General features: G+C 34.4%; 1 protein-coding gene across 1 annotated transcript in view; it reads right to left on the bottom strand.

Moving 5' to 3' along the window:
* Positions 1-434: 434 nt before the first annotated feature.
* Positions 435-15,173, bottom strand: part of LOC129235258 (EF-hand domain-containing family member C2-like) — a 40,192-nt gene continuing 25,453 nt past the window's right edge. The window contains exons 8-14 of the mRNA XM_054868971.1: positions 13,264-13,415; positions 10,602-10,795; positions 8,389-8,522; positions 6,371-6,580; positions 5,054-5,146; positions 4,484-4,583; positions 435-521 (exon numbers count right to left, since the gene is read on the bottom strand). Of these exons, the coding sequence (XP_054724946.1) occupies positions 435-521; positions 4,484-4,583; positions 5,054-5,146; positions 6,371-6,580; positions 8,389-8,522; positions 10,602-10,795; positions 13,264-13,415 (970 nt within the window). The remainder of the gene's footprint in view (positions 522-4,483; positions 4,584-5,053; positions 5,147-6,370; positions 6,581-8,388; positions 8,523-10,601; positions 10,796-13,263; positions 13,416-15,173) is intronic.

Raw genomic sequence — 15,173 nt, forward strand, 5'->3', positions numbered from 1 at the left:
TTCGCGTAATGGACCCGTGAATTGGCCTGCAAGACGGTGCGATTTAACACCGCTGAACTACTTTTTGTGGGGCTATGTGAAGTCTCTGGTCTACCCCGATAAGCCTCAGACAATTGACGCCTTGGAAGAGAACATTCGCCACCTTCTCACTGACATACGGCCTCTATTGCTGCAAAAAGTGAAAAAATTGGACTTTCCACTTGGACTTTCTCCAAGCCAGCCGAGGTGACCATATGCCAGAAATCATATTTAAATAAAGATGGCAATGAATCATCTTTCGAATAAAGCAACATTCATGGCAATTAACAACATTTAACTGTGTTTTATTTGAACCTAAAGTTCTCTACCTCTAGAAAAAACACCCTTTATCAAGAAAGTTAATCAAAACTGAATAACACCTTTCATTATTGGAGGTAGTTTAATCAGAGTATTTATTAGGGAAGAATATCGTTCAGGAAACAAATATATTTAATCTTGTTTAAGTTCTTTTCTTTTTCCGTCCTTTCCCAATTGATCTGTATCTGGAAAAAACAGGAGTAGAATTAAATTTAAAAAATATTCCGTTACAACTTACTTTGATCTTCGAAAAATGTAGTTTTACTTCAATAGTCTCAAGTGCACTTGGAGCTCAAAGCGTCGACGTTATTATAAAACGAGAAAACTATGCCTTTTAATATCTAAATACACAGCGTACTTCATATTATGTCCGCAGCATTTTTCACTTACGTAAAACTCGCTTTTCTGCAAAGATACAGACTGAGCAGTGAAAATCTTTCTCGGGTATTCAGCAAAAGGACTCCAAAAGTCGATTAACACGTAAAATTCAATAATTCAAAGATAAATGAGGCATTGAGAAGCAAAGGGATATATGTGGACATTTTCAAGTTTAGAGTAAAACGCGTTTAAAGATAAGGCCCTAGGTAGGCATTTATTGAAATTTTTTTTATAAATCACGCTGTACAGCATCACCTACCAGGGCTACTAGTACTATATCTTGCTCCAAGACAGAGGAGAGGTTCACCTAACATTTGTGCTGGTTATCTCCATTTTTTTAATCTTGGCATTTACAGTCATTTGCTTCTCACTGCCTCAAATGGTTTAAAAGTTAAATTACTAAATTGTCACACATTGTGCCACTAAGAAATAATTACAGAAAATGGTCATAAAATGACTCTTCCCGTACTAACAATCACAATTAATAGCCTTACAAATAATCTCCCAGTAAGGCTGATGTTCAACACGTCGAGCGCCATTTATCAATTCCTGCGTCTGAGGGACAAGATTGCAAACAGGACCGTGGTTTTGTGTAGAAGTAGGCCATGGTTAGTCTAGTTGTTAGGGTATCAGACTCGGGGGCCCCAGGCTCGATGACCGAGGCCATTAAGTACATCAAACGAAGTATATTCAGATTAACCATGTATATGCAGGGTACGCGCTAGTTAAGCCAGTAGGTACGAAAATCCTGTGGTCGGTCACGAAGCAACAACTTACAAAACTATTAAAAAAAAAAAAAAAATTCATTCTCCTTCAGTCTCATGTCCAAATTGTGGATGTGAAGGTGGGTGGTGGTGCCCTCTGTTAGTGGTTAATACATTTGTGTACGCTATGTGCTGGTGATAATTATGGCCGCCTCCTAGATTTCCACCAATGGCAGTTTCTTCATTGTGTTGGACAAGGTGAAGATTGAATAAGCAAGTGCCTTTATGTTAAACAAGGAACATGAACTTTGAGTTGAAAAATTTGGTCCATTTCTTTATAGTGCACAAAAACGGAGGCATTATCTACAGCTGAGGCAGACCAAACCTGATACCGTTGTAATGCTGTAATTTTGGGTTGTGTAGCCTTCACAATGCTGCCAGGTTTGGTTTGCCTAAACTATAGTTTCAAAGCGAGAATCTTGAATGCACTAAATGTTATACTAAAAGCTAATCTAAAATTAATGTAAAAATAACGTATTCTCTGTCAAATGTAATTTTTAAAAAAATCTCACTCTGGAAAAATAGGTTGTTCTCCGTAAAGAATGGAAAACTTTAAAAAATGAATTGGTTTCCGACGAATTAGCTTCGCAATCTATACTAATATAATAAAGAGAGAGGGCGAATTTTTGTGTGTTTATATGTTCGATGTAATCTCTGGAACCACTGCACCTATTTGAAAAATTCCTTCACTATATGAGAGGTGCTTTCTTACTGAGTGACGTAGGCTATAATTCGAAAAAATCCGATAAATAGTTATTTTTTTTATTCCAGTTTAGGCCCAAATTTCATATAAATTCCCAAATATGGGAGTGAAAAATTACTTGCGCACATTAATATTATCTGTCGTTGAAAAGGGTAGAATTTTCCGCGCTCTAAACAATTTGTTTCAATGCTCTAGCTTTATTACGGCGGAAGTAATTTCCGTTTTTAGATCGAACTTTTTTAGGCTTAGCTGAAATTTAGGCACTACTTTCTTCATTAAATCTATCAATAAAAAGTGAAGAAACTGTCTCACAGTTTTCTTTTTGACACCATTGGGAAAAGCGACATTTTTTACTCCAGATCTCTCTCGAACTATGGTCGAAAAACTTAACTTCTATTTTCAAAGGAAAAAAAGTTATGAGCATTTTTAAATTTAATTCGAAAAATGTCATTTTGATTCATTTTGTCAACCATTTTATTTTCGCGTTTCCGCGGTTACGCTTTTTAAATCCATTGTTTCCTCCCTTATTTTGCATTTAATTTCTTAAACTTATTTTATTTCGTGTTTCCATGGTTACGCTTTTAAAATCCATCTTTCGCATTTTAATTTCTTAAAAGTATTTTAATATCTGTCGTCATTGTTTAAAAGGGTAATTTTACATGGTGTTTTTTATCTTTTATTTAAGCCTGATAGTTGAATATATGTCACTTGACACAATTTTTGTTCTCAAGGTAGACCGGGCAAAGCAGCTCTTAATATATAAAGATTTGAAAGCTACTGTTAATGTGATTTTATACTTCTTTGTTTGCTTGGCGAAACATTTATTATTGCCAAAGAAAAAACATCCGCATCACTCACAAAACTGCTGGCTTCTGGTAGCGTGGTCGCTTGGGGCGTTATTAGGCGCTGAGCAGTTCAGTATAGGATTATCGTTTTGAAGCAACCGTAAACGTAATTCATTATCTTGGCGGTTTGTTTTGAAAGAAAAGAAACTTTTGATTTGTTTTTATCCGAGTGAAATGTACGACATTTTCTTCTTTTTTTCTGACGATGATTTTTGAATGTTCCACTGGATGCTTTTTTTTTTTTTTTTTGTTTTCGTTAGACGAATTTTATAAGATAGCTTGGTTGCTGGATGAGTTTGGCGATAAACAATAGAGTTGCGGAACTATTTTTACGTTTGAAAGATATTATTTGATGGGTCTTTTTTTGTTTATTTGGCGAAATATTTTAAATTGCAGCAAAAATCGCTTCACTCGCTAAATAGAGTTTTAAAGCAACTGTAAATCTAATTTAATGATTTGAAGAAAAGTTTTAAATTTCAAAGAAACTTTAATAGTTTTTTTTTTTTTTTTTTGAAAAATTGTATAATCATTTTATACAAAGAAAAATATGATCATTTCACATAAGAGGGGAGGGGACGTCAATTTTTTTATTCAACGGATTTCCATTAAATTTTTTAGCACGGGCATCGCTGTGCAGTTACTTCCAGTTAAAGATAAGGCCAGGTTTGGAAATATTGCTTTTAATTGATTTGTTTATCTATTTTATTATTTTGTTTCTGTTTATTGATTTATTTGATTATGATTTGCTAACTGCTTTATTTTTGGAGGCGTCTTTTCAAAAAATATTTTGAACCTCTTAAGTTTTATGTTCCGCGCTTATAATTTGTTTATCTATGTATCCAAATATTTGTTTATTTTATTGTTTCGTTTCTGTTTATTGATTTATTTTATTAACTTAACTATCTAATTTATTTTTTAAAAGCGCGTTCTAAAAATATTTTGAAGCTCTTCAGTTTAATATTCTCCACTTTTAAAGGTTATAATTTTGCATAAATTTCAGTCTATCTTCCCAGATTTTTTATTCATACTAAATACTATGCATATGATAGAAAAAGAATGCAAAGAAATTGCAATCTTTTGATAATTAATTCATTATACACGAAAAAATCATCAAAATTCGATTAGTAAGAAATATGTGAAGTTGCAACCAGTGATTGTAGTATACCCTATGGGAACACACCTGGTTTTAACTATTAAAAAGTACAAGCAACTGTCAAAAATTGTAATATTAAAAAAAGCTATTCATTCTAAAAGAATCAAACCATAAAATTGAACGAATAATCATTCAATCATCGTATCTAATATATCTAAGGTCCTTAGGATAGCGATCCATTTTTAACCTGAGATTCACTTCCCACATAAAGAAACGGATTCCCTATCGACCAACAACAAGGCGATCAAATTTGAAGCCAAGGTCTATAAAGCACTTGGATTAGTTTTTATGAGATAATACTTACTACTGAAGGTTCTTGAGTTTCATATCCGCCGTAATTATTTATCCAGTCTAATGCTTCAAGTAATTCATTATAATTAATCAAGCCTTCTTTTGTTGGAAATCTAAGAAAAAAAATTACTAGTACTTAAATTATTTTATTTCCAATTTATAAAACTGCAAAACGAAGTCATAGGCAAGGTAAACGAAAAGTCCGTTAAACCAATTATGTATCAAGGTTAATGGTGCTTAGAAATACTCTAAATGTGGAAAGTTAATTAACAAGTTTTATGTTTTGTGATTTTAACACAGATGCCATCACTCCATAAAAGGTGATACACAATTAATTATTCGTTATTAATTAGCTATTAAATGAAAGTTAGAGTCTTTTTGTGTTAAACTTGGGTATAGCAGGAACTTTGCTGAAACGAACAGTTTCTTAGATATTGTAGTTTCTCGTTATGGCGCACTTTGACTCCAAGTTAGATATGAACATCCAATTCAAAAATCATTGAAAAGTTTCAACGAAACAATATCATGGACATTACGCACACCAATTTCTATGGCTTAACGTTTCTTTACTGAATGAACTTACTTATAAATGAAACTTTTCAGTAAATCTCTGTCCAAGGGCAAAGATGAAGTTCTCAATACGTAGTAAATCCTATCAGGTTTCAAATGTCCAATCCTACAATAAAAATAAAGATAGGAATCGTTCTAAAATGCTAGCATGAAGTATTCATTCGATACAAATACATTGGACAATGCATTGAAAACAGCTTATTTGCGAACTTTGTTTGGTGTTAAGACAATTATAGTTATAATTAGAACTCGGATTTTATGTAATTAAAATCTGCATGCAAATATGCAGTAAAATTTGAAAACTGTGCACTCATATATTTTTCTCCCTAACGTAGAGAAAAGTTGTTACATCCGAAAAAAATTTCCTACTTTATTTTTCATTTCTTAAATAAGGTGATAGTATTGTCCATTTTTCACAAGAAGGCACTTGACTCCTCCCTTGTCACGTGGTATTCGACGATTCTATTTCGCTATTTTCGGCAAAAGTTATATTCGGATCAGAGCAATTTTTTTTTCTTTTTTTTTTTTTGGTAAAAGCAGCAGTTTTTAAAATGCAAGAATATAACTAAAATGACAACAGACAAGTGATGTAAAGGACAATAATACTTTTTTGCTCATTAAAATGCACGCCCAAATTAAGGCTGTCTGGTTGTCTTCTTCAGAAGCGCGTGGATTGCGTACCAATCACCCCGCATAAAATGGAACTCTGCGTTTGAGGAGGCGTGGCGAAGTACCTTCTCCTGAAAAACGGACAATACATCCGGTAGGGTGGTTCAAAAAAACTTTTTTTCAGCTTGAGTCCAGAACACCCTATATTTTTCTTAGATTTACTAATAGTATTATGCTGAAAATGTTTTTGCTTCTTACTCAAACTTAAAGAGGGTGCTCAATGACCCTTTAGTTTAACATTAGCCGTAGCATAGAAAATGCCACAAGTTTAAAAACATTTAACTTCCCCAGTTGTGTTTTTGTAAATAATTAATTTATTGCAATGTATATGCATATTACTAGTGTATATTATAATATGAAGCATTGTTTTTTCAGTTCAATGTATTTTTCAACCCCCCTCCCCATACTTACGAAGTTTGAGGGAGGGGTTTGAACACCCTGTTTCAGTTGAAATAGGAAGCAAAAATTCTCCCAGAAAAATATTGAGGGGTGTTCCGTTATCTAGGCGAAACTTTTTTTCTTTTATGCGTATTTTTGAACCACCCTAATATCCAAGTTGGATAGCCCATTTGGTTGCAAAATGAAAATGCGTTTACCAATGATTTTGCACAATTATGTTATACTATCACGATTATGTAGTTATCTGAGGATGAAATCTTACTTCTCTTCATCATGATGAGCAAAGTTGAGTTTGAGATCATTAAAATCATAAAACTTCTTTCTGTACAACTCAGTCTTCACTTTGGCTACTAAATCTTTCAGACGAAGGCCTATATAATCTTCTTCTGAGTAATATCGTGCGAGAGTTTTAATGGCATGATCTGGATAGTTTTTAGAAAGTTCATCGGATAACACGTCTGTTATTGCATTTCTGAAATTTTTAAATTCTTCAATTAGTGATATTAATGTTTTTATTAGTGTTATCTATATGGGCTTCGATTATATAATAGTCTTCCTTGACAAGGAAGAAAAGTTATATTTGTCACTGTTCGGAGGAACCCCAGTTCAGGATCTGTGTGAACCCCCCCCCCAAACCGCATTGCTTAGTTATGTAGCATTGTCAACAAAAGGAAATTTTACTTTCCATTTAAACAGTAGTGGCTTAGCAAACTGCATGGCACTATAGCATGATTTAATTACTTTGCGAAAGGTGTATTTGAAAACTGCAGGAGAACTTGGAAGACTTCACGTCCATGGCAGTTTTAACGCACGCCTGTCATCATTAGCGTCCACAGAGGGTCTGAGTTAATGAATCGCTACTCTTCAGCCACATGAGCTTGGCGCTGAAACCAATCAGGGCACCTCCATCTTATTTATTAAACTAGAAGACCACGTCTTCATCTACGCCAATGAAAATTTTATACAATGAAAAATCGGCTGTGATTTTATCGGTATTTGACTTCAGAAGGGCACTGGCGATATATGACAGCAGCGAGGAGATAATATATCAGTGCTACGTAAAATATCCTTACAAAATACGCCAACGAGAAAATTTAACAACAAGGCTCAAATCAATGTTCTTTCCAGCGCGAAAGGAAAAAAAAAATACTTTTTCCTATACGCGAAGAGATTGTTCCACGTTTCAGTTAGAATTTTTACCACTCGCGAGTATTAAATCAAATTCGAAACATAGATGCAGTTTAACTAGATGCACAACTCCGTAGCGAAAGCCACTGGGAACGCGCAAACTGAAATGGACGAGCAAAAGCGTAGCCAACGAGGACGAAACGCTGTTGCACCCCATGAGGCTACGGCAAAATTTGTTTACGTGCATGCGCTAAGCCGTGCGCATGCGCGTTTCGGACATTTGCCCGTCCATAATAGAAGGGTTCGTTGCCCATGCAACCGGCTTCTCGTTGTGTATCTAGTTAATATTATATCTATGGTTCCACATAAATTCAACTGCGTGAGAGCTTCATTTTCTTTTCTGAAAAATGGCGTAGCTGTTAAGATTTTTTTTTTTTTAATGATTGAATATATATAAGTCCGGAACAATTTGAGGTATTTTTTTCACACTTGGATATAACGATAGAGAAAAAGGCTGTCTGTGTGATTTTCAAATCGGTGGACACATCACTTCCACCATTCGCTTTTTTTAGTAGGATCGATAAATATCGATTTACTTTAAAATGTGTATTGAGATAAAGAGGCAAAACAGTCAAATTATTTTTAAAACAGATCAGGTATTTTCCCTACATTTTCACTGTGAAATTTCTTAATGAATTGAGCTGCAAGACCGAGATTCTAGCATTTTTAATCAGTCATAAATTCCTCTGACACAACTGAGTAGCAAAACCAGATAAAAATCGAACAGCGTTGAATATCTGCATCCCAGAAGTAAAGCGCCATAACAAACACAGCAACTGAATCTTTTCGAAAAAATGTTTTAACATGATTCCATAACAAAACATGTAAACACGCTTCGTCATGTAATGGCATGTCATTTACGTAGCATGTAAACAACAAAACGCATGTGTAAGCAATATATGAATTGCCCTTATAACTATATAGATTTTTCACCTTTACGCTAGCAAAAGTAGGAATGTGATAACAAAAAGTGCTTAAATCGATATTCGGTAAAAAATAAAAAATATCATTAGCTAAAAATATTGAAAGAGCCTCAAACGGTTTTTTTTTTAAATAAATTTAAGCAGATCAAGTAGGTTAAAGATAAATTACCTGAAGTCCTCATAAGTTATATTACCAGATTTTTCTGAATCTTTCTCTTCAAACCTCGATTTTAAATCAGGAAATTTATCTGGTATCCATTTTCTAACAGAGTCTAGGACAGCTTTGATATTTGAATATGGAAACTGAAAAATTATACAGAATAATTGCTATGCTTAACAGGATTAGATTGCATTAAATCCTAGAACATTTTTAATTTGTTAATAAACAAAAGAAATCAATGTTCCTAATTTTTAATTCAATAGTTATTCTGAGTCAAACAATAGCGACAAAGTTGATGAACTATGTACAGAACATTTTCCAGACTAATGATTTTTTTAATCTTTATTTTGAATGTTTCACGTCGTTGCACCACAATCCAAAATAAAAAATAAACAAGTGTAAAAATAAAACTAGGAGCCTTTTCATTTCTCTCTGGAAAAAGGAGCATTATGCAAACTTAAAAGGTACCGTAAAATGGGGCTACTTGGATCCGAAATTTCATACCTGCGAGTTGTGCACTGAAAGCTGTGTTATACCCATAATGTGAACCGATAACCTTGTTTTTACCACTTTTCAGACGTTCTGCTACCACCTAAAGTCTTTTGTAAACAACAATTTTGACTCTTTATATTTATATTTTATTCTATTTTTAAAAATTGGGTTCAAGTAGCCCCGCGTTGGGACTACTAGGTCCCACTCAGCAAATCATTAGAAAAAGATGCAAAACAGGTGGTGGTATCAAGTAGGACCAATAATTTTGAAAAATAAACTCAAAACGTACATTCTAGTGAGCAAACTATTTATATAAATTGCAAATTATTTATAAAAATTAATATAAAACCAACGCAAACATAAAAACATATTTTTAGGCAAACATAATTTCACAAATAGAAACATAATCTAACTCCAACTAAAACCAATTGAAATACTCATTATTTAAACATTGGAAAGAATGAAAACAACTCAACTTAATGGCTTTAATGGATTTATTTGTCTGATATTATTTAGTACCTGCTCTTCCTAGTTACTAAATACTACAGGATTCCCAAGCTTGTTTTGCGAACGATCTTTTAATTTCCTTTTTAGAGTTGATATACCTGAGTCAAAATGGGCTGATGCCACTCTCTAAGACTCCGGGATTACTTGAATCTGGACACAATTGTATTTTTTCCTCTTAATAATTCGTATTAATTCCTACTTCAAGGGGTTTTAAATAGTAACTATTCTCTTTATTTTAAAAGATTACAATCTTTACTTAGCATAATTTAGTGGTGAAATGTGATTTGGGGCCGTTTTAACGCTGGGTTCAAGTAGCCCCATTTTAAGGCAACCAGTGCACTTTTACTAGCTTATATTAGTTACTGTGTTAATTATACAGATATAACCTTAAAACACAGTTATTTTATTAAGAAATATAATGCAAACATAAAACTATCTTGACCTTGATGATATCAGATGTTTCCATGAACTTACATGTGAAAGTTTTCAGACACAAAAAACAACTGTTTAGACAACTTGCAATCATAACCTCAATCAGAAAGAATTGGGAATAGCAGAAACTTTGTTTCATGCTCATGCCTCTACCTAGTACTGCTACCTGTCATGGAGAAAGTTTTTGTAAGCCTATACATTGAGTTATATAGCACCAGGACGGATTTTAAACACTTTTTTCTTATGGGTTCAAGTAGCCCTTGGAGGCTTAAGTAACCCCATTTTACGGTAGATGAACATAACAGCGCTTCATAATATCCCCTACAGCCACGACAAACGTAAATATTTATTTATTTCTGAATACTCTTCATAAAAAAAATGTTATTTTAGTAACATGGGGGGGGGGGGGGTAGTTACACTTTAGTCATTTACTTAAGAATGTACACTTTAGTTAATTTAATTATAGATAAGATTAAACTGGCATGATTTTTATTATACTAATTTATGACTTTAACGTCGAATCATAATAATTTTAATATTTGAAAATGTCTCTTCGTATAATTTTGAATAAACGTAATATTTACAACTTGCGAATAAAACAGTGACTCCCCTCTAAAATTTGAATGAGAAAAAATAAGTAGATATTTGTTTGGAAGAAGAACATGAAGTTTTTCATAAAAAATTTTAATAAAAGGTAAAGATTATACAACGAAAAAAGAATTTCTTAATACAAATGGGGGAATTCATTTCAGGATACTTAGATTTGAATAATCGGTTAGAGCATTTCATACTTGATCACAGTGTCTCTCCATGTAGTCATAAGTATATTCATCTGCATCGGTTAGCTTGTACGATTTTCCACGAACGAATATAACACTTCCAACAAACAGATCCCAAGATTGATAGTAACATTGCCCGAATTTTCCAACTGTTGAACCTGGTCTCATTATTCTCATTCTTTTCAGATATTTGTGCTCCATTATGCCTGTGACAAAATTGAAAGAGAAAATATGTTATTAATACTTGAATATTGCGAACCCGGGCAGAGCAATGAGCAGAAAATTGCACTGGGCACCCCGGTGGCCTCAGAATTTGCCACTTGATTAGGTTTATTGGGTTTAAATACTATGGTAAGTGAATCAGTGAAGCCTTACAGTTTCGACATAGAACTGATGGGAAGGGAAGGTCTCCAATACCAAGTAACAAAAGTAACTGATATCGGCCGATCCCAGGATTTTCGGAACCAAGTATTTTACAAGCAGGGGCGGATCCAGAAATTTTTGAAAGGGGGGGGGGGGTCAAGTTTCAATGACCAGCGTTATAACAGTCAAGCAGGGGTTCTCCCCAAAGATGATGGCGCACTCCCTTTTACGCTTAGGAGCACACCCCTCCCCAAAATTAGACCAAAACCAAAACCTTCCAAATCCCTCCCCCCCCCCTAATTTTTTCCAACGAAGCAACCTGTGTTGTGGATTTTCATCAAAAGTGATATTTCTTTAGGAATAAAGCTGGTCACGTTAGCTTTGAATATATGAGATTACAGCAAAAAATAGCTGGAATAAGCCGGCACAGCACACACACACACACACACATGTGGTTTATGGTAGAAGGGTGCTCTGAAGAAAGGTTAAGCTCATTAGAGATGATTGTTCTTTTGAAAATCAACAAAATAACTCAAAATAGCAATAGCCCACTAAACGAACCCAGTCAGTCCTTTGAATTATGATGCGCTGAGAAGAAATTTCGAACAGAACCAAGCAAAGAAAAAAAAGGTTAACATTGATTTCCTGTGTACTATTTTTCAGGTATAATAAATTGAAGTTTAATAATAATCATAATACAATTCTTGTCACAGGGGGTCAGCTGACCCTTTGACCCTCCCCTGAATCCGTCCCTGTTTACAAGCAAGTACTCCGAGCAGCAAATGAGTAGTTCAATACAAAACTGAACGGAAACTAACCCTCTTAAATAGCAAAACATTTACTTTTGTGCAGAAAATATGAAATAAAAATCAGCTTTGAATGCACAGGTAGCAATTACACGTATTTCACAGCTAAAAGACCTTTTTTTTAATCGACAGATGTAAGATGTTGGGTGAACGTCATCCGAGTCGAAGCTTGGCTTTTAAAAACCTTATTTGTGAGTTTAAGTTGATTTTTTCTCTCCAAATACACCCCAATCAGTCAGAATAAACACACGTTTTGGTCGCTCGTCTAGACAGTGCTAATTCTATATTAGCTACCAGTTAGTTTGACACACTTGGCTTCCTTAAGAGGTTTTCCACCTCCACCTCAGTCACTTCCTATGCCGAGCTGATGAGTGCTAATAAGCACAAAACTGCAGTCCTCAACTGGAATGACTGAGCTGGCGGTGTATTTCATGTAAACACACGTTTTTCAGGTAAAATATAATGAAATGATAACTACTTCTGTAACTCAGAACAAGAACAATCAATATCACACTTTGAGCAATTTAGTTTACTATAGCTATCCGTTAATGAAGCAGTAAGCTTTCTGGCGCAATAAAACTCAATGTGATGCAGCACAAAAGTATACAGTGAAAGTAATCACATTCACCTAAGTCCTCAATCTTTGTTATTTCAACCATCAGTCTTTTTTTTTTTTTTTTCAGTGCTAAAACAACCGACGTCACTTGTAATTCTAGATTAATTTAATGAATGTAAATATTTCATTTTTTTGAGCAATCACGATTGCTTATTGTTCTCACTTGACTGTTTTGATGTCCTATGATTTTATTTTCCCCCGCTTCCCTCTGCAGCACCATCGTCGACCGGCCGCCTCAGGATGCTGCTTTAAAAAAGCTCATCGCGAAAACCATCTCCAGGTTGCGTCACTTACTTGCGCCTACACTTACACATACACCTACACACACATACGCTTACACATACACTTACACATACGAATACATACACACATGCATATATACAGACACACAAACACATACACGCAACTACCCACATATACACATACCCCCACACAAGCACACATGCACACAACTACCCACACACACACACATGCTACGCACACATACACATATACACATACCCCACACGCACAAACAAACATACCCCTCCCGACACACACACACAAACACACACGCCTACATACACACACACACACTCGTGATTGCGAAAAACATAATTTGAATTTAAGATGTCAAACTTCAATTTTTTTTTTTCTTTTTTTTTTCAAAGCTAAAACAACCGGTGTCACTTGTAATTCTAGATTAATTTAATTAATGTAAATATTTCATTTTATTTCTTTATTTTTTTATTTATTTTTGGATACATTTTCGCAAAATTTCTCTTTGGACAAATGCCTATGAAGCAAGCAAATGCCTCTCTTGTCTTGCTTTCCTTTACGACAGTTCAAGGGTGTTAAATGAAAATCTCTGCGTTAACCAACTTTTGAAGATTCTATACCGAATGCTTACTTGTCTTTTCGAAGTCCAAATCAAGTGCTCTTATATCCATTGTATCATCTTCCAAGAACCACCGCACCAAAAACCGACGTCCCTTTTCTACTGGATCATCAGTATTTATTATTTGAGCTAGGAATTTCAATTCACTGATCTCATAACCACATCTGTAAAAAATACCGAAAATAACAGTTAATACTAAAAGGTAGTTTTATGTAGAAAAGGAAGAAAAAAGAAATATTAGTATATGCATTTAAGAAAATTTGACTATCAGTTTTGCAAAATTGGCAAGTTGGACTATAGATGATTTTTTGGTAATCTCGTGTGGGGAAGAATATTCTTTAGATACTAGAAAGTTACCCGTCATGGTATGACCATTGAGAAGAAATAGATGGAGAGAGTGCAACCCTACTATCCCGATACGGCAACAGTACCATGTGACTTGGGGAGCAATTTCGAGTTGACCGTAACCGCTGAAGAAGTTTTCATTAGCTGAAGCTATGCATGATAACAACCTTTAACTGTAGAAGGGAAAAATTAGATTTATAGTAATAGTGCAGTATTCTAGCATTGTAAACTGTGAGGAAAAAGCCACACCAGGAGATCCAGTAACTTTTCCCCAATCATGTACGAATGTTTTTTACTTCTAAATAAAGAAAAAAATAACATTTATATGCATTCAACGAGTACATATTCCCCAGTTGCCTATAATTTTTAAATTTTTGTACTTATTTTACCTATAAATGTTATAAAACATTGTATATCTTGAGTGCAAATAACATTTTAGTTCCATAAAAACACTTTTTACTTAACTAGTAATTATTTTAACACATTTGCTTTTTTGGCGAGTATCTTCTCGCCAAGCTCCTGTGAACAGCAGATGCGCAAGAATAAAGATTTGATATTTTTTTATGCTTTAAGTTAAATACTAGTATGCCTGCGTATGAAATCATTTCAAAACATTGATTACAATACATAGGAATCCATAAATTTTCAGTCAATAACAGAACACTTTAAACTATTTGTACATGCCCGTCATTTTCAAGGAATAAACATCAAAATACATGAAAAATGCAATTACATTATATTTTAAAATCCGGAAAGAAGTGGGGAGAGGGAGTTTGAATGATAGGCCTGTATTTGTATCCGTTATTTATTTATTTATTATTATGCGGTAAAGGAGTTGGAGCCAGAGCTGCTCTGATTTGTAGCCCCGACTTCATAATAAGCGCCGTCGCGTCGTGTGAAAAATATTTAACGCCAAAAGAGCGATTGCGTGCCAAAACGCGACAACTTCCCAGCCAAACAAGTCACCTGACCTGGGAAACATTGGGCGCCAAGCTTATTTCACTTATACATTTGCTATGGCTCGCTCCATTAGTATTCCTTCTCAATGGGTATGACGGGTGAGAATTTGCTTCTTAAACGCAGCCATTGCCTGTTTGATGATATTTTGGTAGTTTTAAGTTTTAACCCTTACTCCAGTGGATTAACCCTTAACTCCAATAGATAACGGTCATTGTTGACCATTTTTAAGTTTCTTCATTCTTCTGAAATTACAGTTTTACCAGTAAAACAGTTCAGTCACCGGATGGAGTTCAGTCTTGTCACAAAGGCTTTCCAAATCATATTATCAAATTATCATGCCCTGGCTCGATTTTCATTGTTAAACCACGCGGGTTACATTATCATCGGCTATTATTTATATGAGAACGTATTGTCAAATGAAAAAAGTAGTTTCTTCCGAGTCAAATAATTAAAAACTCGTAGCTACTCTAAACATTCAAAACACATTAAATTTATTTTAATTGCAGCAGCAGTTTAGTCTTAAATTCCATGGTGCTGATCAAGTCTGACTGGCCCTTGGCTCCGTCTTGTTTCAGAAGTGTCCATTTTCGGGAAGGGGAGATATGGAAAGGAAAGTT

Source organism: Uloborus diversus, chromosome 2 (assembly GCF_026930045.1).
Source record: "Uloborus diversus isolate 005 chromosome 2, Udiv.v.3.1, whole genome shotgun sequence".
NCBI lineage: Eukaryota > Metazoa > Arthropoda > Arachnida > Araneae > Uloboridae > Uloborus > Uloborus diversus.